Below are 26,915 nucleotides of genomic sequence, written 5' to 3'. Positions count from 1 at the left end.
CTCAGTAAGGGTGAGTGGCCAAATGCTCAGTTGGCCAAATGCTCTCCACTATTGGTGTTTCCTTTTTTTTTTTTTTTTTTAAGATCTTATTTCTTTGACAGCAAGAGAGAGAGAACAAGAAGTGGGGAGGGGCAGAGGGAGAGTGAGAAGCAGACTCTGCTGAGCAGGAAGCCTGATGTGGGGCTCCATCCCAGGACCCTGAGACCAGGCAGAGGCTTAATCGACTGAGCCACCCAGGTGGCCTTCACCATTGGTGAGGAACAGGGCAAATTCCTTTAGGAAGAGGGCTAGGTGGGATGAGGTAAGAGGTGCTGGTTAAAATCAGAGAATCTAATGTGGTCCCATTAGGATACATTTAGGGAGTGTGACATAAGGAAGCATAAGGAAGGCCACGAGTAGGGAGGGGCCACTTTTCTTTGACTGACCAAGTGTCCAGAGCCCTAAGTTCTGATCCAGCCCCCCCCCCCCATCTGGTCTTGGATCCCCAGTGTAGACACAGTGGACAGGACTGGATTTCTAAGCCAAGGCTGAGGGCGGTGGGGTGAGCAATAACAGTGCATGCTTCCTGCAAGTGGATGGGCCAGGCCCACAGTGCTCTCCACAGCAAACATGTGGTTATGTTAGGAAACAAATAACTCCTCTGAGACTGCTCCTTCTGGAAATAGGGGGAAAATGTGGATTATCTTAAGTTCAAAAATGCGGGCTCCCAGGTGGCCTGGAAGGTCAAGATGGTGGGATGGAAATTGATAAGGTTGAGCTGTTTCCTCTGGGTCTTCTGTGCTCTTGCTGGGTACTGGGGCCTTGCTCATGGGTGGTGACCATGGCTACATCCTTGGCAAGCCCTGAGCACCTGGAGAGGCCCATGCTTGGGCAGCACACCTGGCCACCCTGGACGGAGTGATGGGTGGGTGCCTGCCCAAGGCTCTCTCCCATGGCAAGTGAGGAGGCTTTGTCTCCATGAGCTCTGACGATCTCTCGAATCCTTTCTGTGCCTCCAAGGGCGTCCTGGAGGTGGTTCTAGAGTGGTGGGGCTGCAAGAAGCATTAGCCGCCCTCCATCTCAAATAATTTTACAAATGGGGAAACCAAGGGCCAGAGAGGGAAGGGCCTTGGTCAAGTTCACAAGGCTATTTCAGGACTCGGATCCATGACCCCACATGCCTTTGGGATCAGCCCAGGGCAAAACATCTTGTTTTCTTTGGGGTCAGCTCTGCTCTCCCGTCCTTGGGGAGGAGGTTTATGGTTTCTCAGTGTCTGCAAGTGCTACCCTCTGAACCTCTGCCTGCTGTGACCTTTCTGAAAGGCAAATTGGATCAGGTTGCTTCCCTGCCTGATATTCTTCAATAGCTCCCCAGTGCCTTTGGAGAAATCCCATGCTCTTCGCAAGCCATTTAAGGTGCTTCAGGATCTGGCCTTTGTCCCCTCCTCTGTCATCACCTTCCAGCCACCCTGGGCTATCAGTGGGTGTCTTGTGACTTCTCACCTTTGCACATGCTGTTCCTGCTGCTCCAATACCCTTCCCCTCTCATTCTTAGAGGCTTCTCAGGCTCACTCTGTGGCCTCCTGTGACCTCTTCGGCTCAGCCCCTCCTTCCACTGAGCTCCCAGAGCTCTTGGTAATTCCTTTATTAGCACTTATGTCATTGACTTAGAATGATTTGTTTACTTGTCTTGTCTCCCCAGGGTAGGAAGTTGTCTTAGGCATCTGTATGTCCCCCCTCCCCCAACAGTGCCTAGCAGCGTGACTGATACCCAGCCTGAGCTCAGCCAGTGTCTGGGGAGTGAATGACCGTAGGAGGTATTTGTCTCCAAAGGTCCCCTGCACCGCGCCTGAAATGTCACCGTCTGTAAGCCCTGCCTGATCCTGGCTCCTGTTCGCCTTTGCTTTTCCACAGCTGGAGCCTCTCTTCTCTCTCCAACAGCTGGCTCAGCCCTGCCCAGGCTCTGGAGCCAATCACCGCCTTAGCCCAGGGAGATTTAAAGAGCTAGCGTTCCAAAGTGCAGGTGACTCAACTTCCTGTGTGCGCCGCTGTGAGTTCTACTCTGGCCGGGGCCTGGGTGCTTGGCTCCCACCCCACCCTGGGAGGCAAGGAGCTCCATGAAGATCATTTCCCCTGGACTCCAGCCCCTCTTACACAAGGGCCTTGCCCTGGTCTAGAAGTGAGTCCCTGAGGACAGCCAGGGATGCTGCCTCTCGCTCCCCTGCCATTGCCAATGCCCAACAAACAGGCCTCCCTGATACCCACTGACCCATTCATGGAGCAAGACTTCCTTGGGCACCTGCTGGGTCCCAGGCACTGGGTCTGTGCTGCCACAGAGCTCACACTCAGGGTGGAGGGGACAGACTTGCAGATATGACACTGGTGATAGTGTGGTCTGTGTTAGGACAAAGGATCAGGCAAGGGGCTGTGGGGGTCACTGAAACAGCCTCAGAGATGGGATATGAGCTGAGATTGAAGAGGAAAGAAGAGGTATGGGTTGGGGAGGGTATGACTTCCTCCTGGTTGAGGGCTCTGAAGGGGCAGGGGCTGGAGAGCACCCCACCCCCCATGCTGACAACCAGTCACTAACCCAGCACCCTTAGCTAGGTCTAGGGGCCTACCTGTCCGTGTCCTGGGAACATGGTTTTGTCAGAGGAGGGAGTGGGGTGGGGGTGAGCTGCCCTCTCTCACATGGCTCTCAAAACCAGGCAGGCCCACCGTCTCTTCCTTATCTACTGAGGCAGCATTTAGTGAGTCCCCAGCGTGTGCCAGCGACTGGGCTGGGAACTGGGAGCTAACTGGGAGAATTAAGACACAGCCCTGTCCTTGAGGGGTTCTTAGCCAGTGAGGAGGGAAGGATAGAACAAGCCAGGAGAGCACAGCCTGAGATGAGCAATGGTGGCAGAAATGAGCTCTGTTAGGGCCGGGGAGCCCCAGGCAGCACCAGGAGCACCTCACAGGTGTTCTGGAACCTTCTCAAGCAACCCATGGGATCTGGTGAGGTAGGTGGGCAGAGGCGCATCCCCCATCCTCTGGAGTCATCAGGTGACCTGTGACAATGTCTTACAACACTTAGGGGAGGCAGCAGAGCCCAGGGACTTTGGAATCTCTCTAAATATGGCTTCTGGGATCCCTGGGTAGCTCAGCGGTTTAGTGCCTGCCTTTGGCCCAGGGCGTGATCCTGGAGTCCCAGGATTGGGTACTGCATCGTCGGGCTCCCAGCATGGAGCCCGCTTCTCCCTCCTCCTGTGTCTCTGCCTCTCTCTCTGTGTCTCTCATAAATAAATAAATAAATAAATAAATAAATAAATAAATATTAAAAAAAATAAATATGGCTTCTATGCTTGTCTCCACCTCTTGAGGGCTGAGCGACTTTGGGCAAATGACTTACCCTCAGTTTGCAGCTGACTGAACCTCGGTTTGCGCATCTGTAACGTGGGTTTTGTGCTAGTTCTCTCCCTCTAGGGTCGCAGCGACCACTGGAGGAAATAAGAACGATGTAAAACACGCTTTGCACATAGTCGGTGCTCAGCTTACGGTGCTTTGGTTATGACAGTGGTAACAGCAGTAACTGGGAAGCGCAGACGCCCCTGCGGAAAGGAAAGGCCTTGCACCGCCTGTGTGTGCCGCGGTGGAGGGGGTCGGCTTAGGGGGGTGGGGGGAGAGCAAGCCAAGCCAAGGCCCTGCGAGGCCAGGCCTCCGGGACAGGGGCGGTCGCGCCGCCCCTCCCTCCCCCCCCCCCCCAGCCGGGCGCGCGGTCGGCGGGAGGCGCAGGTGTCCGCGGCGTCCCGCGCGTCCCCATCCCTCCGTCCTCGCCGCCTTGGCCGCGGCCCCAGCTCCCTTCTGCCGTCCGCCCCGCGTCCTCCGCTAACCTCGGGTCTGGACTGGCGAACAGCGGGGCCGGGAAAGTTTGAGTCACGGTGGGGGGGGCGGAGGAGGCGGGCCGCGACCCCGAACGGGGTGGGCTCTAGGACCCGCCTCGGGCTCCCAGCAGGGGACCCGCCGCGAGCCCGCGCCCCGCAAGCCCCGGCCCCGGCGGAGCGAGACTCCGGGAGGGCCGCCGCGCGCTGGGAGGGCCGCCGAGCCGGGGACCGTCGCGCTCGCAGCCACCCGCGCCTCCACCCGCGGCCGCCGCCGGTCGCCCCGCTCGCACGATGCCGCGCGCCCCGCTCCTGCCGCTGCTGCTGGCGGTCTCGGCGGCGGCGGTGGCGGCGGTCGGCGAGCCCGGGCCGGCGCTGCCCCTTCCCACGGGGGACGCCACCCTGGCCATCGTCTTCGATGTCACCGGCTCCATGTGGGACGACCTGATGCAGGTGCTGGACGGAGCCTCGCGCATCCTGGAGAGCAGCCTGAGCCGCCGCCGCCAGGCCATCGTCAACTACGCGCTGGTGCCCTTCCACGACCCAGGTACCCCGACCCCCGGCGCCCTGGCGCGGGGCGCACCTGGAGGTCCGCACGGGGCTCGGCGGCCGCGCGCTCGCGGCCCGCGCACCTGGGAGGCCGCCCCGGGCTTGCCCCGGGACCCGCTTCAACCTGTGCCGCGCCTGGGGGTGGCGGGAGGCCTCGCCAGGCTGGTGACGGAGAGCCGTGTGGCCGCCACCTGGCTGTGTGTCTTGGGCAGGTGACCTCGCCTTCCTCGTTTATGAAACCGGGGGAGAAACTGTCCCCAGCACTTACCGAGACAGACGTGCGACAGACGCATTCGTGCTCAGGGCCTGGCACGCGATGAGCCTTTGCAGGGCTTATTACTTTGGGTTGATTCTTAGAATTTGTCCCCAGCATGGGCTTTACAAAAGAAAGCTCTTTTCTAAAAAAGAGCCCCCGAGGGTAGGCAGACCCACGCCTGCCTGCCTGCCTCGTTTTACCCCTGACCGGTTTTCCCTAGGAAAACAGCGGCTCCCCCAGGTCGTCCCCACTGGCCAGGTTCCTGCCCCTGCACGCAGCACCTTGTCCCCTGCAGCCGCCTGGGTTCCAGCTCAGTGTTAGGGACAGGGCCTTGAAAAGGTCCCTGGGAGACCCCACTGTGGGCGGTTCAGGTGATCAGCTGCTGAGTAAGGCTGCAGACCCCCGACCTTCTGAGGAGCGGGGCTGCCTTTTCTGCCAACGGTTTTTGAAGAAAAACTTCAGACTTCCAGCAAAACCGGGGCAGGAGGGCAGTCCATTGAACACCTGTCTGCCTGCCACCCAGATCCCATGATTAATATTTTACTGTTTGCTGTAAAATACATGTCTCTCCATCTAGGCACCTCTCAATCCAGAACCATAGCTTTATAAAGCCAAAAATAACATAAAAATGGCAGATTCCTTGCGGTATTGTACTACAAAGTGCCTCAGGCTGAGCAAATAACAATAACCCAAGGTTATATGAGATAGTAAGCCTTTTTTAGAATAATGTGCCTTTATTAATCACAACAGCATTACAGATTTTTGCAAAATGTGCAACAGTGGGTGTGACTTAATCCTGTGCAGTCCTGGGGCTGGATTTGGAGATTCTTCTGCTTCCAGGAGTCCCTGAGGCTGGCGGGTATGGAAAAATATTTCTGGGAACAAAAGGATAGCTCCCACCTGGGGGTCAGGGACAACAAAAGTTGGGGGAGTTGTTAAGCGGGTGGGATGCAGGGTGTGTCCTGGGGTTTCAGCTCAGACACAGGTCACCTTCTATCTCCCTAGTGCTCTCTCTCCCTTTCTGGATTATTCTTGGGCTTCCAAAGATATCACGCTGAAAGAGCTGAGAGGTCATCCAATCCACACTTTTCTCTTACGGATGGAGAAACTGAGGCTCAGGACATGGATGGGGCTTACCCAAAGCCACCTGCCAGGATGATGTAATTTCTGATTCATAACCCACATTTGTCTCCAAAATGCTTGGCTGCAGTTGCAGGGCAGGATAGCAGCCTGCTGAAGCCAGACTCAGTGTCCCAGGCTGGGGCTCCTGAGGGCTGTTCTCCCTGCTCCACCTCTAACTGTGGTCTCCCTAAAGCCCTTTTCTCACCCCACCCCCCCCCACCAGCCTTTCCTCCCTTCTCTAGACACCAAGCAGGTGTGCGCCTCTCTGACCTTCCCCAGTGCTCTTTGAGACAAAAATGCCAGCCTTCCTCCCCATTCCCCAAACCATCCTCCCTGCAGACACACCCAGGTCCAAGTGCAGAGGGGGACCTAAGCGTTTAGTGAGCCTGTTCTGTGTGCATAGCCTTTATTAGTCCCCCCTTTGTGAAGGGGGCAGGCTTCCCTGCAAGGAGCGAGCATCCTGCTGGGGACAGGCCAAGTGGAGAGCAGGAAGTGTTACAGACTGGCTCAGGCACCAGCTCCTGACCATGGGTCGATGGGTGGGCAAGGGAGGGTGCTGATGGAAGGCTCTTGGAGGAAGCAGCACTGGAGCAGGGATTGCACACGAATGAATGTTTATCAGCTTTTCACTGTTTGCCTGGCCGATGTTGGGTGCTGGCAATGCAGTGGGGGTATCCAAGTAGGGACTAGACTGTGGTTTAGGTTTGGCTGTCTTTTGAATTGGCCAGTGGCATTCCCTTTGGCAGAAGAGGAGCTCCAAAAACAGGGGTCTTAGCTGACTTTTGAGGCCCCCAGGGCTGCAGGCATAGAGGGCTTTCTAAAGGAAACTCCCATCCTGAACCCCAAGGACCAGTCCTTGCAGGGGGAATATTAGTGGCTCTGGGTTGGGAGTATTTGGAGAGAAACTAGGACCTGTGCCTCGGAAATATTCTTAAAGTTTTTATTTTTTATGATTTTATTTATTTATTCATGAGAGACACAGAAAGGCAGAGACAGCAGAGGGAGAAGCAGGCTCCCTGCAGGAACCCTGATGAGGGGCTTGATCCCAGGACTCCGGGATCACACCCTGAGCCCTGAGCCGAAGACAGACGATCAACCGTTGAGCCACCCAGGCGTCCCCCTTAAAATTTTAAAAGATTTTATTTATTCACGAGACACACACATACACAGAGAGAAAAAGAGAGGCAGAAACACAGGTAGAGGGAGAAGCAGGCTCCATGCAGGGACTCGATCCCCGAACTCGATCCTGGGACTCCAGGATCACGCCCTGGGCCGAAGTCAGGCACTAAACCGCTGAGCCACCCAGGGATCCCCCCCCACCTTAAAGTTTTTAAATGAAAAAAGTGGTTATGTTCCCAAACTAGAGAGCATTTTGTTAATGGTTTCATCTTGGCTGAAAATTTAGCTCATTTTCAGTTTTTTTTTCATTGTTAAAATGTTGCCAAAAAAAAAACCCCCACTCCTGTGCAAATATTTCAATCTCTGATTGTTTTTTCCATAGGGTTAAGTTTCGAGTGTGGAATTCCTAGGCCATTTTTAACACACTAAATGGGTGGGCAACTCTTCAATTTGTTTTCCAAAGTGTTTCAGGAGTGTAAGCTTCTACCAGCAGCTTTTGAGGGGCCCGTTTCAGAGCAGCCACCCCAACACTGGGTATTAAGATAAAAACATTTTCTTTTTCCCTAATTCGAAAGATGGAAAATATTTTAATTTCTAGCAAGGTCCAGTGTATTTTCAAGTGTTCACTAGATTTGTGTGTGTGTGTGTGTGTGTGTGTGTGTGTGTGTGAATTTCTTCTTTTGCACATTCTCATCAGTGCCTTTACTTGTTTTCCCATTGGGGTTTTAGTGGTTTTCTTATCAGTTGGTATGTGCACTTTATATTGATGATATGAACTCTTTTTTGTTGTGTGATTAGTATTTTTCCTGATTGTTTGCCTTTTAGAATTGTTTGTGATTCCTAGTTGTCTGAAATTAATTAATTAATTTTCCTGGTGGTCTGAAATTTAAAATGTTTGTGGAGCAAAATCTGTTGACTTTTTCCCTTTGTAATTTCTTCTTCAACATGCTTAGAAAGTTTTTTTTTTAATTTCTTATCACAAAATCATGTTAGGTACATATTGTAGATTTTTTTCAGCAGTTCTCTTTTTTATATTTAAATCTTTAACATGGAATTTTTTAAAAAGCTGGTGTAAAAAATAATCTAACGTCATTCTTCCAGGATGGGATCGTTGTTCGGGTATATTTTATCAAACAATCTCCCCCCTTTTCTTCATTTATTTGGAACTGCCTTTATCCCAAATTACTTTATCTATTAAGAATTTATCTGGGCTTTCCATTCTGTTTTGTTATATGGAAAATCTTGTGCCAAGAACATATTATATTCATTATTTGGTTTTACAATATGTACTAATAAGGCAGATGCTTCCTCATATTCTTATTTCTTTAAAATATTTTTTGGGGGCACCTGGGTGGCTTGGTGGTTGAGCATCTGCCTTGGGCTCAGGGCATGATTCTGAGGTCCTGGGATCGAGTACCTCATTAGGCTTCCCACATGGAGGCTGCTTCTCCCTCTGCCTGTGTCTCTGGCTCTCTCTTTGTGTCTCTCAAGAATAAATAAGTTATCTTAAAAAAAAACACACACACAAAAACATTTTTTCCCTCAGGGGTGGCTAGGTGGCTCTGTTGGTTGAGCATCTGACTCTTAATCTCAGCTCAGGTCTTGATCTCCGGGTTGTGAGTTCAAGCCCCATGTTGGGCTCTGTGCTGGACATGGTGCCTACTTAAGATAAATAAAATTTTTTTAAAAGGTGTTTTTTTTTTTTTTATTCCCTCTCTGGCTTTACTGAAAAGTAATTGACACATAATATTGGGTTAGTTTAAGGTGTGCCACATGTTGATCTGATACATTTGTGTGTTGCAAAATGATCGCCACCATGGCATTAGCTAACACCTCCTTTGTGCCACTTAATTACCATTTCTTTTTGGTGGTGAGAACATTTAATATCTACTCTTTGGTAATATTCAAATAAATGATACAGTATTAGCCATAATTACCAACTTATACATTGGATCTCTAGAATTCATTTACCTTCTAACTGAAAGTTTCTGTCCCACTTCTCCCACCCTCTAGTGCCTGGTAACCACCACTCTACTCTCTGTTTCTGAGTTTGGCTTTTTTAGATCCCACATCTAAGTGAAATCATACAGTATTTTTCTTTCTCTGTCTGACTTATTTCACTTCGCATAATGCCCTAAGTGTCCATCCATGCTATTGCAACTGGCAGGATTTCCTTTTCATGACTGGATAATATTCCGACATTCCATAATATTCCCCTCCATGCATATATGTACTGCATCTTTTTTATCCATTCATTAGTTGGTAGTCAAAACAAATTTTAAAGGCTCCTGGTTGGCCCAGTCGGTGGAGCATGGGACTCTTGATCTTGGGGTTGTGAGTTTGAGCCCCACCTTGGGTATAGAGATTACTTAAAAAATAAAAAATCTTAAAAATTACTTTAATAAACTTTTAATTTTAGCACAGCTTTATTTTAGATTTACAGATTTATTGCAAAGATTGTACAGAGGTTTCCATTTGCCTGACACCTAGTTTTCCCTGTGATTGACATGTTGCATTGCTATAGTACATTTATCACAATTAACCAACTGATATTGATGTGTTATTATTAACTAATGTCCATTATTCATTCAGATTTCCTCAGTTATTCCTTAATGTCCTGTTCCTGAGTGCATCCAGGATCCCACATTATATCCAGCTGCCGTGTCCCCATAGGCTCCTTTGGTTGTGACCATTTCTCAGACTTTGTTTTTGATGACCTTGACAGTTTGGATGAGAATCACTCAGACGTTTTGTCCCTCGGTCATGATTTGTCTGGTGTTTTACTCTAGTTAGACCAGGTGATGGGAGGAAGACCACAGAGGAGCAGTGCCATTCTCATTATGTTCTGTCAAGGGTACATACCATCAATATGACCTGTCACTGTTGATGTTGACCTAGATCCCATGGCTGAGGTTGTCAGTTGTCTCCACTGTGAAGTTCCTCTTCTCTTTCTCCCTTTCTGTACCGTCCTCTTTGAAAGAAAGTCACTGTGAGCAGCCCATGCTTCAGAAGTGGGACACTGTGCCCCACCTTACCAAGGTTGGAGAATCGGCATGAATTATTTGGAATTCTTCTGCATTGGAGAGTTGCCTCTTCTTCCCCATGTATTCAATCATCTCTATGTCTCAGTATGGTCTCATGGATATTTATCCTGTCCTCTAGGTTATAACTCAATACTACTTTGTCGCTTAGTTCTTCCAACTTTGGTCATTGGAAGCTCTGTTGATATGTATGTGCCTTTGGCATGCCTCCATTGTGTGTGTGTGTGTTTTATTTATTTATTTTAAGGATTTAATTAATTAATTAATTAATTAGAGAGAGAATGCATGAGCAGGGGGAGGGGCAGAGGGAGAAGCAGACACCCCGCTGAGCAGGGAGCCCGACACAGGGCTGTATCCTAGGACCTTGAGATCATGACCTGAGCCAAAGGCAGACACTAAACCAACTGAGCCATCCAGGCACCCCCGAGTATTTTAAAGCACTGTCTCACTTCCCGGCACTACAAGATGTTCACAACTCATATTTTCTGCCTCAGTCCTAGCTCTAACAATTTTATCCAAGCAGCCCTGGCTCCTTCTATTGAAAAATGGTCCTAGATAGTAGGATCTGAGTGTTAGGTTTACTGGGATGTCACTGCTTCTAGACCTTTGGCTGACAGAGCAATGAGGGGATGCTGCATGGGAAACTCGTGTATATACTTATACACGAGTATAAGTATTTCTGTAGATAACCATCTGTGTCTATAGTAAGCTGGATGGGATTTCATACAGATGTCTCCAACTCTGGTTTTATTACCATATAGATCACTCTATAGATCATTCCCCTTGCTTATCTATAACCTCCCATCCAACAGTAACAGACCTGGCTCCCACCACCCACCATGTGTTTACTTAGTGGTTCAGGCACAGTATACAGAGAAGTGGCTTCAGCGTCGTTAACTTGTACCCCACGGGAAACAATTTTATTACCTAGAGTCAGTTCTGCCTTTAGTCTTACAGACTGTTTTATTTGCAGAGTGACTTAGGCCAGTGCCTTATTCATCTTCTTTAGTTTCAGAATATTCTTGAATACTTATTCTTTCAGATGACAAACAGAAAAACTTAGTCAACTTCCAAACAAACAAACAAACAAACAAACCAAACAAAAAAAAAAACCGTATTGTGATTTTGCTCAGAATTGTGTGAAATCTTGATTCGGGGGAAAATTGTCACAAAAAAAATTTAGTTGTTTCCATCGAGGATGCACGCCTCTTCATTTGTTCACATATTTATTTCCTTTCATAAAGATTTATAGTTTTTTTTTCCTTATAGGTTCCACCCATTTCTTTTAAAGATCATTTCTAAGTATTTTGTTTTTTGTTGCTATTTTGACTAAGAAATTTTTTCCATTACATTTTTTGCAAATGAGTATTCTTGGTATGTTGGAAAGCAGTTCATTTTCATATATTTATTCTGTTTCCAACGTTCTTACTGAAATTTTTTTTTTAACTACTTCTGATTTTTTTGGGTAACGGCTTGAATTTCCTAAGTTGGCAACCATAGCCTGTCCAAATGATAATTTTACCTTACTTTTCCAATCATATATTTCACTTGTTTGAAATATCTCATGGGCTTTATCAGCCAGAACTTTCAGAACAATGATAAATACACAAAGAGCAGCTGTGGTCACTCTTGCCTTGCTTCTCATTATTTGCCGCTGTGTGATGTTGGCTCTCCGTTTGAGGTTTTCTTCAACAAGTGAACGAAGATGATGCTTTCACTCCTAGTTTACTAAGGGTAAAAAACAAACAAACAACACCCCAAAACAAAACAAAACAAAACAAAACAAAAAACAACAACAAAAAACCCTCAAATAGGGATGGGTGCTGAATTTTAGCCATTGGATTTCTGGTTTTGTTAAGATATTTGTAAGCTCTTCCTCCTGTTGACCTATTGATGGGATTCCTTCATTTTTAACTATTTCCACATTCCTCATATAAGCTCTGATCAGTCATGGATGATTTTTCATATACAGCTGGATCCCATTTGCAAGTGTTTCATTTGGGGAATTTTGCATTTTGTTTCAGCATGTCAGATCAGTAAGTGACATTCTTTCTCTGTGCCCTTTGTCAAGTTTTGGCATCAGGACTTGGTTAACTCTTTTAGTTAGCACCTTAAATTATTAAGTTTTCTCCCCAAATTGCAAAAGTTTTCTTTTGAAGTTTATTTAGATTTTTAGTAATCTCTCCACCCAATGTGGGGCTTGAACTCAGTGACCCTGAGACCAAGAGCCTCATGCTCCATTGACTAAGCCAGCCAGGCCCCAAATTGTAATATACAATGTCCCCAAAACTAATATACACTGGTAAAATATTCTAATAATACTACTCTCAAGGGATGCAAACGCTTTTCATGATTTTGCATCCTTGCAGACCATGTGTGTGTGCAATTCACTCTTATACGTATGTGCACCTAATTTTTTATTACATAAAAAACAGAATTATGTGACACCTACATTTTTTGCAACTTACTTTTCTTCCCTACACAATATATCGGGTATCTTTCCATGTTGGGAAATATCAATCCACCTCAATGTTTTTAATGACTACATAAGATGTGACAGAAGGAATCTTCATTGATCTTAATCCTATCTTGAATTGCCAGCCATTCCCATATTGCAGAAAATAGATCGCTTTCAGTTTCTTGACCACAAACCCATACACATTTGCAAACATATCTGAATGATAGAGTCCCAGAAATGCAATTACTTTGTTAAAGCATATGCACATTTAAAATTTTGCTAGATATCCCTAAACTGTCCTCCAAAAATGCTGTGCTATCCTGCCTTCCTACCAACAGAGTTTGAGACTGCATTTTCCCCACATCACACCTTGTTGACCTCTGAGCACATCATTCTTCCCTTTCTTGCTAATTTGATAGGTGCTAAATGATGTCCCATTTTAATTTGCATATGTTTGGTTGTTAGTGAGTTTGAGCATCTTCTCTGGGTTGCCAGGTACACTGCCAGCTTTCCTCAGGGAACAGGGGTGTTACTTGGTCTGGGACAAGGATGCAGGCAGGCAGGGCTGACATGTTCATTCACAGCATGGCCTGTGCGTGGGGGCGGCTGAGCCTCTGGCTGCAGACTGTGTGTGTACTGTCACCCCAGAGCGACATTGCTATTACCCAGCCACTCATCATGAGATAGATCTGAGTGGTTCTTGCTCCAGAGGGGAGAGTCCAGCCCTTTGGCCTGGCCCCTATGCTTTTCTCCTTGGAGGTTGGGGGTTCTGAGCTGCCTGAGAGGTGTAAGCTGGATAAGACACATCCTTGTCATTGATGGTGCCTCATCCAAGGGCAGTGTTCCTGCCTGAGGTTTCCAGGCATGAGTCTATGCAGGGCAGGGGTGTGAAGAGAAAGAGGTTGGGGATGCCTTTGAGAGGAAGAGTGCCAAGGTAAGGATGCAGGGGGTCTGATGGCAGGAGTCTGCATAAGGGGCTGGGATGGGCTGGATGCATCAGTCTGGTCCCCAGGGATCCCAGACAGACCCATTATTCACTCACTCCATAGGTGATTCTCAAAGGATGACCACAGGCCAGGCAGGGTGCCAGCTGGCCCTGGAACCTTCAGTCAATCCTGGCCCACAGCAAAGGGCCAAGTTCATTAGCCACAGTGTGGTCCCTGGTACAGAGAGGCCCTGGTTGCCCTGAGAGGTGGGGATATAGGAGTGACATTCGAGTTGAGGTAGAGAGGAACTGGCAGGGGTGGGGGTGAGGGAGAGCCTGGACAGATTGGGGAAGAGCACTCCAAGCTGAGGGAACAGCAGAAATCATGGCTCTGTGGCTGCCAAGAGTGTGGATGTGAACATCTTGAAGATGGAAGGGCCTGGCTGATGTGGACACGTAGGGCAGAGCCCGAATCCATTGGGTGTTCAGGGCAAGGGGCCCTCCTGAGGAGGCCCTCGGAAGCGTCGGGTTCTGGACTCCTGGACATGAAGGAGGAGGTGGACGAAGGTTCTGGGGCCCTTTTGGCTCTTTGGACAGAGCCTCTTGCCCCACTATTTCCTGCCCCAATGTGTCTGTCCTTTGTGGGTGTTTTCAACGGAATCACATTCACCCAGGCCTGGGCTCAGGAACTGTTGGAATTCTAGCAGGCTAGACTCCAGCCCCTGCCTTGGAAATGGGAAGCCTGTGTCCCAGAGAGTGGATGCAGTTTGCCCACGATTGGGGCAGACTGGGGGACCCGGCCTGGGGGCACTGCGGCTGGAGGGGGGTGGGTAGGTGCAAATCCAGAACTGGCCCCAGGATCAAGCCCTGCTTTCAAGGAGGAGGGGGGAAGGGCAGGCCTGGGAAGGGTCCATGGCATGAGGTCTTTTTGAGGCTGGGCCTCTAGTGCCTGGCTGTGACCCTGACCGACTCCCCCGGGGCACAGGATTCTGGGCCAGGGGCTGGAGCATCACCTGGGGGGAGGGGCTGGGTGCGATTCTGTGCATGATCCTCCCAGTCCCAGAGGCTCCACACCCTCCTCTTGTCGAACGGAAAACAATCTGCCTGAGGAGAGATTGTTCCAGACCAGCCTTCTGGGGCTCAGATGCTCCAGGGCGGCACAAATGGAGCCAAGGTCATGGGTTTAATGATTTTTGCAGCCGGCCAGCGGGCCCTGCTCACAAGGACTGCATGCCACATCTGCCCAGCTGTTTGGCAAGTGCCCATCTTCAGTCACGAGCCTCTCCCCCCCTCCAGGAACAAGAGTGAGAGACCAGGGGAACACGAGAGCAAGTTCTGAGTATCTGCAGCTTGGCAATGGTCATGATCTTGAATGTGGAGCTGATAGATCAGCTCTGAAGCCCGCCTGTATTGTGTCCACATTGTAAGACCCTGGACAGGTCACTTCACCTCCCTGGGCCTCAAATTCTCATCTATGAAATGGGGATAATGAACAGTAGGCTTCTCTGGGGGCTGTATTTTCCTCAGTGAACATGTGGCAAGTGCACAGAATAGCACCTGGTGCTTACTAAGTATTAAAACCGTTAATAATATTAAAGATATTAAAATATATCACCATAGTCACCGTTATTTTTGGAGGCAGCATAGCCAGTGGCAAAAGGTACAGGCTTTGGAGGCAAACAAGTGGATTTGACATTGTTGTAGGTTGAATAGTGCCCTCCCGAAATTTGTGTCCTTCCTAGGACCTCAGAACATGACTGTATTTGGAAACAGGATCCTTGAAGATGTAGGTAAGTAGCGTGAAGTCATATGGGAGTAGGGTGGGCCCTTCATCTAATATGATTGGTGTCCTCATAGGAAGGAGGGATGCAGAGCCAGCAGAGGGAGAAAGCTCCATGACAATGGAGACAGACCTGAAGTGCTAACGTGTTACAAATCAAGGAATGCCAAGGGTTGCTGGTATTTGCCTTCAGAGAGCATGGCTCTGCTGACACCCCGATTGTGGACTGCTAGCCTCAAGAACTATGAGAAGGGAAATTTCTGTTGTATAAAGCCACCACATTTGTGGTGTTTTATTATAGTGGCCCCAGGAAACCGGTACAGACATTAACTACCACTTAGTAGCTGCTTGACCTTCACTACGGGCATTGTCTCCTTTCTAAGTCTTGGTATGCTCATTTGTAGCAGGGAGATAGTAATAGAAGTGAGCTCAAGCCTGTAAAATAGTAAGTGCTCAAGGCATAGAAACTACTGTGACTGTCACCACCACCACCACCATCAACATCACCACCATCATCATCATGCTAGGAAGGGCAGATGCTAAGATGTACAGGGATCAAAACTTTTTGTCCAGGCCCAGCCCTGCCCGGACCCAGTGAAAGAAGGAGATTAGGAGCGTCTCACATGACCCCTTTCAGTAGGTAAACTCGAATAGGGATGTGTCAGGTGTCCTACCCTCTCTGCCCTGTCCTGGTGCCTCACTCTGTCCTGCTGGAAGATGAGTCTTGAAATGTTTGTCCTGCTGACAGCACCCTGTTCTGGTGGGGTTTCAGGATTGGTGAGTGATGATGTCTAGCGGGTCCCAGGAATGACAGAGGAAGGAAGCTGTGGGCCAGTGTTAATTAATGACAGGAAGGCATCTGTCTCTGGCTTGCTGCCCACAGCTGTGGATGGGTGGGTGGCTGGAAGAACAGGTGGCAAGGAGATCTCCATACCCCCAGCCCCTTCTTTGCATCCTGGAGGCCAGTCCTGCCCTGTAATGATGGGACTGTTCATTAGTAACACCCTATGCCTGGAAGTGGCTTAGGGATTATCCAGCAAAAGGAAGAAATCCCAGATTGCTCTCTGTGTGTTTAAGTGTGTACTCTCAGAAGTTGAGGCAGGCATTTAAAAAGCCCTCGCCCCAGTGTTTGCTGGGGCCCTGCCCTCTGTCTTGAGAGCAGTCACAGACACTCTTGTCCATCTGGCTAGCCCTTTCTCCGTATGGCCAAATCCTCTGTGTGCCCCAAAGAATCACATCAGTTCCTGCTTCGCTTCTTATCTGTTTCTCTGGGAGATGGGTGGCAGCGTGTTGTAGTGGGAGAGCCTGGGGACCGGGTGGGCTTGGCATCCGGTACATGTTTGCTGAGTGTTGACTGTATGCCTGGTGTTGTTCTGGGACAAATCATAAAGATAAATGAAACTTTGTCCTGACCTGGAGCTGCTCAGACAATATGGAATTCAAATGTATTTATTCAGTCACTCATTTGAACTGCATTTATTGAGCACTTACCATGCGCCAGGCACTGAACTTGGCCAGAGGCTTGCCGTCATGAAGAGGAGAAGGGGTCACCGTCTGTGCGATGTATCCAGGTGACTCTTGCCCCAGATCTTCCCAGTTGACTTTGAAGGACTCTCTTCTCCTCTCTGGACTTCAGTTTCTCCATCTTAAAAAAGGTGGGGTCTTTGGATCTCTCTAACCTCAACTTTGTTATGTTTGGCACAGAGGTTTGTAGTCAAATTGGTTTTTCCCAGGTCCATTCTTACCAGACACAGGATGATGGGATCTGTGGGAGGCAGAATAAATGCCTCCCCCAAAGATGTGCAGGTCCTAATCCAGGGAACCTGTAAATCTGTTACTTGACATGGCAAAAGGGGCTTCGCATGTGTGGTAAGTGGAGGATCTCGAGATGGAGAGATTATCCTGGGTTATCTGGGTGGGTTCATTAATCACAAGCCTCCTTGTAAGAGAGGAAGGGGGCAGAGTCGGAGAAGGAGATGTGGCTGAGAAGCAGAGGGTAGTGAGAGAGAGACTGGAAGATTTTCTGCTGTAGGCTTTGTAGATGGAAGAGGGCCACGATCCAAGGAGTGCAGACGGCCTCTAAAAGCTGGAAAAATAAAGGAAGCAAATTTTCCTTTAGAGCCTCCAGAAGGGGTGCAGCCCTGCTGATACCTTGATTTTAGGACTTCTGACCTCCAGAAATGATGGGTGTTGTTTTAAGATGCTGAGTTTGTAGTAATTTATTAAAGCAACAATAGGAAACTAATACAGAGGCCAAAGTCCTTTCCAGGGCTTTCCAGCTCAGAGGATCTCCCTGGCTCCTGAAATTTTCCAAGTCTCTGTGTTAGCCATACAGTCCCTGGCCCTCAGCATGTGCTGGCTGAGTGCTTGGGACATAGGGAGGTTGGATGAGGATGTCACTGAGCATTGCTGAGGGGTGTGGGGGAATCAGGATGGGCGATTTCCGAGAAGAATCTTCTTCTCTCCCAGAGTTTAGACTCTCCTGGAACAACCTTGGCAGCAAAAGACTAGACCTTAGATGGTGAGTCTGGTATCCTTGCCACTTTCTACCACGGGGCTGCCCACTTTGGGTTTCTCACTCCAGCAAAATTGTTGAAAGAAGAAGGAAAGAAGAAAGAAAGAAAGAAAGAAAGAAAGAAAGAAAGAAAGAAAGAAAGAAAGAAAGAAAGAAAAAAGAAGGAGGGAGGGAAGGAAGGAAGGAAGGAAGGAAGGAAGGAAGGAAGGAAGGGAGGGAGGAAGGAAGGGAGGGAGGGAGGAAGAAGAGAAAAGAACTAAAAGGAAAGGAAAACAGAAGGAATTGGCATAGGTGACCAACTTTTTATCTTAGCAGGTAGAACTGTGAACAGAATCAACTCCCCTGAACAATTCTTGTCCCTCCACGAATGAGAGCCATCCTGAATCCCCCAGAGAGGAAGACCATAGGTCGTAGCAGCAAAGGCCACCCTTCCAACTGCCGCTTTATTTGTGATAACTCAGGTCACCAACTTTATTGTTCTGACGTTGCCACAAACGGGAGAGCATGTGGTCAGCCGAGCCCTGGTCCAGCACTGGGAACCGAGGGGTGGCTGATGTCACAGGCCATGGTGGGGGAGGGCAGGGGCCAGCCGGAGTCAGAGCTGGGCCCCCCGGGCTGCAGCAGTCGGTGTCCGCTCTCCACGTGAGCGGAACCGGGCGCAGGCCGGCTTCTCCAGCGTTGGCAGGTAGACAGATGCGTGGTTGGCCCGCCTGGAGAAGGGAGGACAGTTAGGAGGTTACCGGACTTGCTTCCAGACTCTTTACAAATATCCTTGCTTTTGACCTAGTAATTGTGCTCATGAGAGAGTGCGTGCCAAGGAACCAACTGAACTGGTGCTTGAATGCCATGGGTCTAGAGGTGCCCTTGGTAACACTGCTCATTGTAAAAACTGGAAGAAAAAGCGATATGAGACGGGCACGTCCACTCTTAGTCATTTATACAAAGGAAATACTTTGTAGCCATTAAAAATGATTTTGAAACTGAGCATTTGGCCTTCTGGAAAGTTGCTCAAAATATGTCATTTGGTGAAAAGAATCAGGTTAAAAATAGTATGTTATTTATACTTCAAGAGAAATTCTGTGTAAAGTAGGATGCATGCGTGGAAGAGGCAGGTTTACAAATCCGCACGCACGTTTTGGAGGCTATGTGTAAAAATCAGGATGACTGTCTCTGGTTGGTAGAACTCCCTTCTCTTTCTGTGTGTCAGGAATTTCTATGTAAAATTCACAGGGAATCATTCTCGAGAGCTTGGTATCTGGCATTACACGGACCTAGGCTCATCCCAGCCCTGCCATTTACTGGCTGTGTGTCTTTGGGCGAGTTACTTAACCTCTCTGGGCTTCCATAGTCTCCTCTCGAAAATGTAGATAAACTGAGACCTACCAGGTGCCAGGGAGGATTCACTGAGCGAATGCTCAGGAAGCCTCTCGGCACACGGGCCTGCACGTAGTAGATGCTGCTTAGTAAATGTCAGCATCGTTAGTGTCCTTTTATTTTTAACCACAAACATGTATTATCGTGTAATAAAGAAAGAACCACTGTTGAGTACAAAACATCTCAAGTATTGCTTTTCTGGAGTTTGAGGAACTCACGCTGGAGCAAGACTGTCTTGCCCTGTGCCTCTTGTGAGACGTCACGCTGGAGCTTGGGGAGCTGCAAGCTGTGGGGGCAGGGCCCCCTCTGGTTTTCTGACCCTTTGCTGTGTCCCTTCTTGTTCTCACAGTGATGCTTCTCAGCCAGGACAGATGGTGGTGTCATATGCCTCGTTTTACAGATGGGGAAACTGAGCCTAGGGATAGTGAAGTAAGGTCTTAAGGGTCCTGTGGCTGAAGGATGGAGTCAGGATCCCAATCAGATCTGTCAGCAAAGGCTGAGGGTTTGCCTGAATCAATTATTACCGAGTTCAGAAAGTGGGAGGCCTGGAGGCAGTGGGGAGGCTTGGTAGAGGCTGGAGCAGCTGAGGGAGGGTGTTGGGCATGATGAATAAATTCAGAACACAGAGACAGGGGCCCCCGCAGGGGATGACTGATCCTAAAGTGTTGAGCAGAAGAGCTAGTGTCCATACTTTCCTTGAGAGCGTGGATGAACACCAGATAATTCCATGGGCTTCCTTCCCTAAGAAAGACCAAGTCAGTGGACTAGTCGATGAGTATGGGAATTTTTTTTTTAAGATTTATAAAATTTATTTATTCATGAGAGACACAGAATGAGAGAGAGGCAGAGACACAGGCAGAGGGGGAAGCAGGCTCCATGCAGGAAGCCCGACTCGGAACTCGATCCCAGGACCCTGGGATCCTGACTTGAGCCAAAGGCAGACGCTCAACAGCTGAGCCACCCGGGCGCCCAGAGTATGGGAATTTTTTCAGGGTGACTAGAATTTAGAATTCTTGAACCAAAAATAGCCCATTATTAGAGTTCACCAAGGATGCAGATGAAATAGTTTCCTAAGAAATTTGATGTCCATGAACCTTGTAAAGCCCCCGTCATGCACACATGTCCACATGGGGATTTGGGATTCTAGCCATGTTTTCAGCGTGCTGTTAGCCTTGTCTTATGTTAGCTGTGGCTTCCAACGAACAGCTATTAAAAAAATCTTTTTACTGGGGGACATATCAAATATATACAAAGCAAGCAAGTAGTGTAATGAGTCCCCCACATACCCATCACCAAATATCAAAACTGTTCTGCCATCCTTGTTCATCTATACCTCTTCCCACCATCTATCCTCCACCCCACACCCCGTGATGATTGTTTCCTATGGTTCTGGTTTTAGGAGGTGGAATTTTCATACATTGAAACACACACATTTTTGCTTTGCACTTTGGGGAAACCATGTACCCGATACATCTGTGGAACCCACTCTCCTATCACAAAATATAGAACATTTCCACCTTCCCCGACAGTCTCTTTGCATGTCCCTATCCCCCAGACAGCCTCTGTTCTGATTTTTTTCCACCTTAGGTTAATCCTGCCTGTTCCAGAACTTCTGTAAATGGGACCATATAACTGTGCCTGGCTTCTTTCATGCGGCGTTATGTCTGTGAGGTTCGTCCATGTGGTTGCCTGTATTGGTAGCTTGTTCTGTTTTCATGCTGAGTAGTATTTGATTATCTGAAGAGACCACAGTTTGTTTATCTGATCATTGGTTGATGGACATCTGGCTGGCTTCCAGTTCTGGGCTATTATGAATACAACTGCCCTGAACATTTGAGCGCAAGCCTTGGTGTGGACATGTGTTTTCATTTCTCTTGGGTAAATACCTAGGAGTGAAATGACTGGATCGTATGGGATATGCACGCTGAGTGTTTTAGAAAGTTCTATTTGTCTTCCGATGTGATCGAACCATTTTGCATTCCCACCAGCCGTGGACAGAAGTTCTGGTTGCCCTGCTGTCTTCACCTGCATTTGGTGTAGTCCACCTTTGCAACTGAACTCTGCTCTTTGTCAATGAGCTAAAATATGGATAAAGTTTCTGGAAGACTTTATTCACATTGATCAGCCTCGTTGGTGTTGGACCATTTCTCTATCTCTTTGTCTTTCCAGAATTCCTTTCCCGCTGATGGTGGGGGTGGGTGGGTGGTGGGTAGAGGGGAGGTTCCTAGGACAACCATGTTCAGGAAAGATTGGGAACAGTGATGTTGAGGAGGAACTAGGGGTTTGCTCTGTCTCACCTTTGTGCTCTCCTGGAGCTCTGGGCCTGGCTTGGAGCAGGGCAGGGCAGGGGGATGAGTGGCCTGACTTCTCTTCCAGGTCAGATCCCAGAAGACCTGGAAACTGCTCCCTTACTGCTCCCCTTTTGGTGGTGGGGGTCTCTGGGGCCCAAGCTTCACCTTCTTTGCCCTCTGGTAGCACATCTTGTAACTGCTGCGCCACTCCGTGGAGGTGATACATCCGGGAATACAAGCCCACTTGAGCCTCTCTCTCTTTTCTCTACAGATATTGGCCCAGTGACCCTCACGGCAGATCCAGCGGTGTTTCAGAGAGAGCTGAGAGAACTGTATGTGCAGGTGGGCTGCTCCGCCCCTGGCTGCTCCTTTCCCAGCCCAAGCCTGAGGCCAAGGGTCTCTGGCCCACCCCCGGGGGCCAAGATGGAGGCTTCCCACAACTGCCATGACCTGTTTCCCAACGCTGCCTGTGGCCTGCACCCTGGCTTGGAGATCCTGAAGATTCTGTACTTTACTTCTGGGGGTCCCTTCCTTTCTTTAGTCCCGTAGGGGACTACCTACGGGAGTGCCCGTGCCCTGCACATAGTAGGTGCTTATTATTTAGTGAATAGTTGAAGCATTGGAAGGAGGAGGTATGTCGTGGTTAAAGGAGGGTGTGACCATTTGCTTCAACGTGGATGGAACTGGAGGGTATTATGCTGAGTGCAGTAAGTCAATCGGAGAAGGACAGTGTATGTTCTCATTCATTTGGGGAATATAAATAATAGTGAAAGGGAATATAAGGGAAGGGAGAAGAAATGTTGGGAAATATCAGGAAGGGAGACAGAACATAAAGACTCCTAACTCTGGGAAACGAACTAGGGGTGGTGGAAGGGGAGGAGGGCGGGGGGGTGGGGGGAATGGGTGACGGGCACTGAGGGGGACACTAGATGGGATGAGCACTGGGTGTTTTTCTGTATGTTGATAAATTGAACACCAATAAAAATTAATTTATAATAAAAAAAAATAAAGGAGGATGTGAGAGGTCTCAGTCCAGACCCCTGAAACCAACATGACTGGGTCAGAAGCCCCATGGCCACCTGGGCTTCTTTCCTGCACTGAACACCTGGGTTCAGCATCTCTCCCACCCACCAAGCAGCAGCTCCCTGAAGGCAGGGACCCCCGTATCTGTCTAGTTCAGTGCCAGGTCCCCCAGGGCTCAGAAGTGGGCCCTGCACACAGAGGAGACAGGAAGTGCTTGTGGGCTGGATGAGTGAATCCAGGAGAGAAGCATTACTGAAAAGTTGTGCCAACCCTGTTGCTGGCCCCAGGTGGGCAAAACTGCCCACAGAGTAGAGGTCCTGTCCATGGTCGAGGAGGCTGGGAGTGTGTGCTGCTTTGGGATTCATTCCAGGGCAACCTGCAGAGAGGATTTCGGGATGCGGCTTTGAATGCTTTCCCCTGCCCAACGCCCACCTCTCCTCCTGGCTCCTCCTGCACCCTCTGTCCTCCCAGCCTTGGCTAACATGTGGCTTCTTTGGGGCATCTGTTAGATATCCTGGGACTCCCGTCCCTCTCCCCAACTTGTATCACTCATCGCAGTGGTAATTAAATAATCGTGTTGTGCATATTAGCGCTTATAGCAGGCCCCATAGGAGGGACCATGCCACTCTTGCAGGGGTGAGTAAACGGCTGGTGCTACGGGTCTAAAGCAAGAGCTCCCTCCTCCCTGTGGGTGTGAGAGGTATCCCTGGGTGGGCCCCACCTGGAGGAGGCAGGCGGCAGCCCCTGACACCCACCCTATCCTGCAGGGGGGCGGTGATTGTCCCGAGATGAGCGTGGGGGCCATCAGGGCTGCCGTGGAGGTGGCCAACCCCGGCTCCTTCATCTACGTCTTCTCGGATGCCCGTGCCAAGGACTACCACAAGAAGGAGGAACTTCTGCGGCTTCTGCAGCTTAAACAGTCACAGGTGAGGGGCTGGCTAGGGGAGCTGGAGCGTGGGGGCCCCCAGGGGTGCCGAGGAAGCGGGGGGGGGGCCCAGTGCAGGCAGCCCAAGCCCCCACCTGCCAAACGGCTGCTTCTCCTCGAGGCCGAGCTGGTCTGCTGAAGTCCAAGTGTGTTCTCATGTTCTGGGCCCCCCGCCCGCTGGGGCTGCTGCCGCCTGGTGAGGCTCGTTCTTGATAAAGACCACACCACCCGCTCCCCTCGCACCCTGTCAGAGTCTGTGCAATCCATTTTCCTCCTGGCGTCGCCTCTGCTCCCATCTCTGCGGTGCTTGGCACCCTTTTTCCCACCCTTTATCCCTCTGCCTCGGGGGCTGGACTCCCTGCCAGGGCTTTGGCTTCTGGCTTTCACAGCCAGGGGTGGGGGAGGGATGTGCACAGGGAAGGGGAGAAGGACCCCCCAACCGTGTGATCTCCTTGGGTGAAGCTCTCAAGAGCTGGGACAGCTTCCCTGTTCTCCCGTCTAGAACAAACTGCCTTCTCCAAGGTTCTTCTAATTCTGCGCCTCCCCCACCAGCCCCCCACCCCGCCCATGGGGCTGCTCGGAGGGGAGCCATTCCATTCCCTTCTGTGTTGTAGATTTAGTACTTGGCTCTGTGCTACACCCTTGACCTGAGTTAGCCCTGATCCCCAGGGGTGGGCACTCTTATCATTCCCATTTGACAGGTGCATCACCTGAGCCCAGAGAGAGGCAAGGGCTCGCCCCTGGTCCCTCCTCCCTTGTCCCAGCCCTGCCACACACCCCTGAAGTAGGCGGTCAGGGAAGCCCCGAGCCAGAGCCAGGCTTCGTGTCGCTCTTCCAGGTGGTCTTTGTGCTGACGGGGGACTGTGGTGACCGCACTCACCCTGGCTACCTGGCTTACGAGGAGATCGCTGCCACCAGCTCTGGGCAGGTGTTCCACCTGGACAAGCAGCAGGTGACCGAGGTGAGCCTCCCCTGGCCATTCTGCCTCCCTGGCATCTGTGCCTGGTGGCCGGATAGCTGCCATTGGCGAGCAGTGCCGTGTCCTCACCCTGCGGCCAGCGCTGCAAGAGCTGTGCTCAGGGCTGTGTGACATCTCGCCAAGCCCTTCAACCTGTGGCCCACCCCAAAGGCAGGTGCTACAGGCTTGCCAATTTTGCAGGTGAAGAGGCTGGAGCTGGAAGGAGCACCCTGGGTCCCACAGATGGTCCAGGCTGGTGGGATGGACCTAGCAAAGTTTGTCACAAATGGGAGTAGGGGGTGGGCTTCTCCCCTGAGTCAGGGAGCCTGGGATGGGTAGAGGAGTGGGTGGGGGGCGGGGGGTGTCAGGTTCAGGCTGTGTCACTAGGCCAGAAGATCCTGCTGGGGGCACTTAGCAAGCAGGGGCTTGCTTGGGCCTGGGTCAAGTGATCTGGGTTGTCAAGATCTGGGTTCATTCAGCCTGGTGCTGACCAGGTTGTCCGCGTCTTCATCTTATTCTTGGACTGGGGGCCAGGTCTTTCTCCCCTGCAGGTCCTGTTGGCCGCTCAGGGCTTACCCTCCTTCCCTCTCCCCACACATCCACTCCCTCTCGGGAGCCAGAGGGATCCTTCTATCAACACGCTGGTAAATGTTCACAACCACCTCCCTGGAAAGAACAAGAATGTCCATTCCCATGGTGTAAATCCTCCCACCCTGGCTGATTTCAAGCTGCCATTGTGAAGTCACTGAGCAGAGTTGGGAAGTGGTGCTCACAGCTGGGTTTTTTTGAGCCTCTGGGAGCCATCTTTCATATCCCACTGGGTCTTTCTAGAGCAAATCTGACCAACAGGTCTCTCCCAGGAGAGGTCCAGAGCCTTATCTGACCCCTGCCTCCCAGACCCCATGGCCTGTGTTCTCCCTGTTGCTCACTGCTGCCACTTCACTGGCTTTCAGTGTCCCATGTCTTTCTACCCCAGGGCCTTTGCTCATGCAACTTGTTTTACCCTCATTTTCCCAGTCTTAGCTGAAATGCTCTCTCCTTGGGAGACATTCCTTGATTTCCCATCAAGATGAAGTCTTCTTTAATACCCCCTCCCAGCTCCCTGCCCTGCTTTACATAACTGCAATTTTATAACTGCACCATTACTGAATGCCGCTAGGCTGGGAGCAACCTGAGAGCCAGGCCCTTATTATGGGTCCTGTTTCCTGCTGTATCCCCAGAACCTCATGCGGCCACCAGCATGGAGCAGGTGCTCAGTAAATAGCTGATAAATGGACAGATGTGGGCTCCCTTGTGCCTAAGACCCTGGGAAGAGGAAGCAAGAGAGGCCACATCTGAGAGGCGAACCCTGGCTCCAGCCAGCCCTGCTGTAGCCTCCAGGAGACAGTTTGATTTTGTGTTGTATATTTATGCACTGAAGAAAATGGTCTCCAGGGCCGTGTTTAGATTAGCGTGCCTTAACTCCCCATTGACAAATGGCGTTTATGGTTCTCTGAGACACATTAGACTTTATTTTTTGGCATGTCAGCCTACTCTGGCTCTGGGCCACCCAAGTGAGTGTGGGACGCATTTCAGAGTGGAGCGATGGCCCTGGTCCTTGTTCTGGGGGAGACCTATTTGGGCAGGAGCTGGGTCTGTGTCGGGGACAAATCAGACATCAGGACAGCTGGGCAGGTTATTGGAGGACGGTTTGCCCAAGTGTGGGGCTGGGCTCCCCCCCCCCCACTGGTTCTCTCTCTTGAGGCGGGAAAGTGGGGTGAATCCACTGGCTCCTGGCCGTGGTGCCCAGCCTTCTGCTATGGGAGCCTGACCTGGCAATATGTGTTGGACTCAATGGGACCTCCGGTGGCCAGGATTGGCTGCCTCTGGGTAAGGGCCTGGATCCTTCTCCTTCCTGGACACAGAGCTGTGTCATTCCAGATGTTCCCAGACATTCAACAAGCCTGAGAAAGTGGCCGGGGCACTCGGGGCTGTGGTCATCCCCACCCCCCACCCCACTCCCCAGGAGAGGGAATAGTGCCTTTGCCCAAGCCAGGGGGCTCCAGCTGAGAAAATGACTCCTTAGAAGTTGCCAAAGTCCCCAAACCGTGCATGTGTGTTAAGTCCTTTTACAGTCAAAGTGTGTCCAGTGTGGCAGGAGCGACATATTCTATGTTCCCTCTTCCCTTCAAGTCCCACTCACTGCGCACCTGCTGCTGGCTGGTGCCATCTCAGGTGCTGGGCACAGAGACGGAATCTATCTAGGTTAGGTCTCAGGGCTTTTGAGCTTTCACTTTTTTCCAGTTGTGGCCTTGGCCCTTTGGGGTTCCTGGGTAATGAAAGCAAGGTGAGGCTCCCCTCCTCTTGGTGGGGGCAATTTGGAGTTTTTGCCATCCTTCAATGGACGGGGGAGGGAGGCACCATGGCCCCTTGTGGGGGAGCGTAGGCATAGCTAGGTCTAAGACCTGACCCCCGTGTCCAAGCACAGCATCGTGTCTCCCCACCCCCTCCCTGTCTGGCTTAGACACAACTCAAGGGACTGTCGCTGTTCCTAGCAGAGTGGGCTGGAATTGCTGGGCAAACCCCCTCATTCTGCAGCTGTCCCTGATCCCAGGAGGTCTGTTCTGGGAGCCTGGACCCTTCCCCGTCTAGCACCAACCCATACAAATGTGCCAAATTGCCTGGATTCTGCACATCAACTAGGAGAAAGATGAAGCACCTTTCTAGACAGTAAGTGGGGGTAGAGGAGGCAGGGAGGGCT

The 26,915-nt window shown here is 50.4% G+C and overlaps 1 protein-coding gene across 2 annotated transcripts in view; it reads left to right on the top strand.

Moving 5' to 3' along the window:
- Window positions 1–3,979: 3,979 nt before the first annotated feature.
- Window positions 3,980–26,915, top strand: part of HMCN2 (hemicentin 2) — a 146,287-nt gene continuing 123,351 nt past the window's right edge. Inside the window, exons 1-4 of one of the 2 annotated variants that reach the window (XM_072748358.1) lie at window positions 3,980–4,386; window positions 21,541–21,611; window positions 23,060–23,218; window positions 24,056–24,178. In XM_072748358.1, coding sequence (XP_072604459.1) covers window positions 4,134–4,386; window positions 21,541–21,611; window positions 23,060–23,218; window positions 24,056–24,178 — 606 coding nt within the window. In that variant the 5' untranslated portion in view covers window positions 3,980–4,133. The remainder of the gene's footprint in view (window positions 4,387–21,540; window positions 21,612–23,059; window positions 23,219–24,055; window positions 24,179–26,915) is intronic. The other variant, XM_026009226.2, reaches the window with a different exon arrangement.

This window comes from Vulpes vulpes, chromosome 2, assembly GCF_048418805.1.
Source record: "Vulpes vulpes isolate BD-2025 chromosome 2, VulVul3, whole genome shotgun sequence".
Classification (NCBI taxonomy): Eukaryota; Metazoa; Chordata; class Mammalia; order Carnivora; family Canidae; genus Vulpes; species Vulpes vulpes.
The sequence above is the reverse complement of the archived record's forward strand: the minus strand, read 5'-3'. Positions and strand labels throughout refer to the sequence as shown.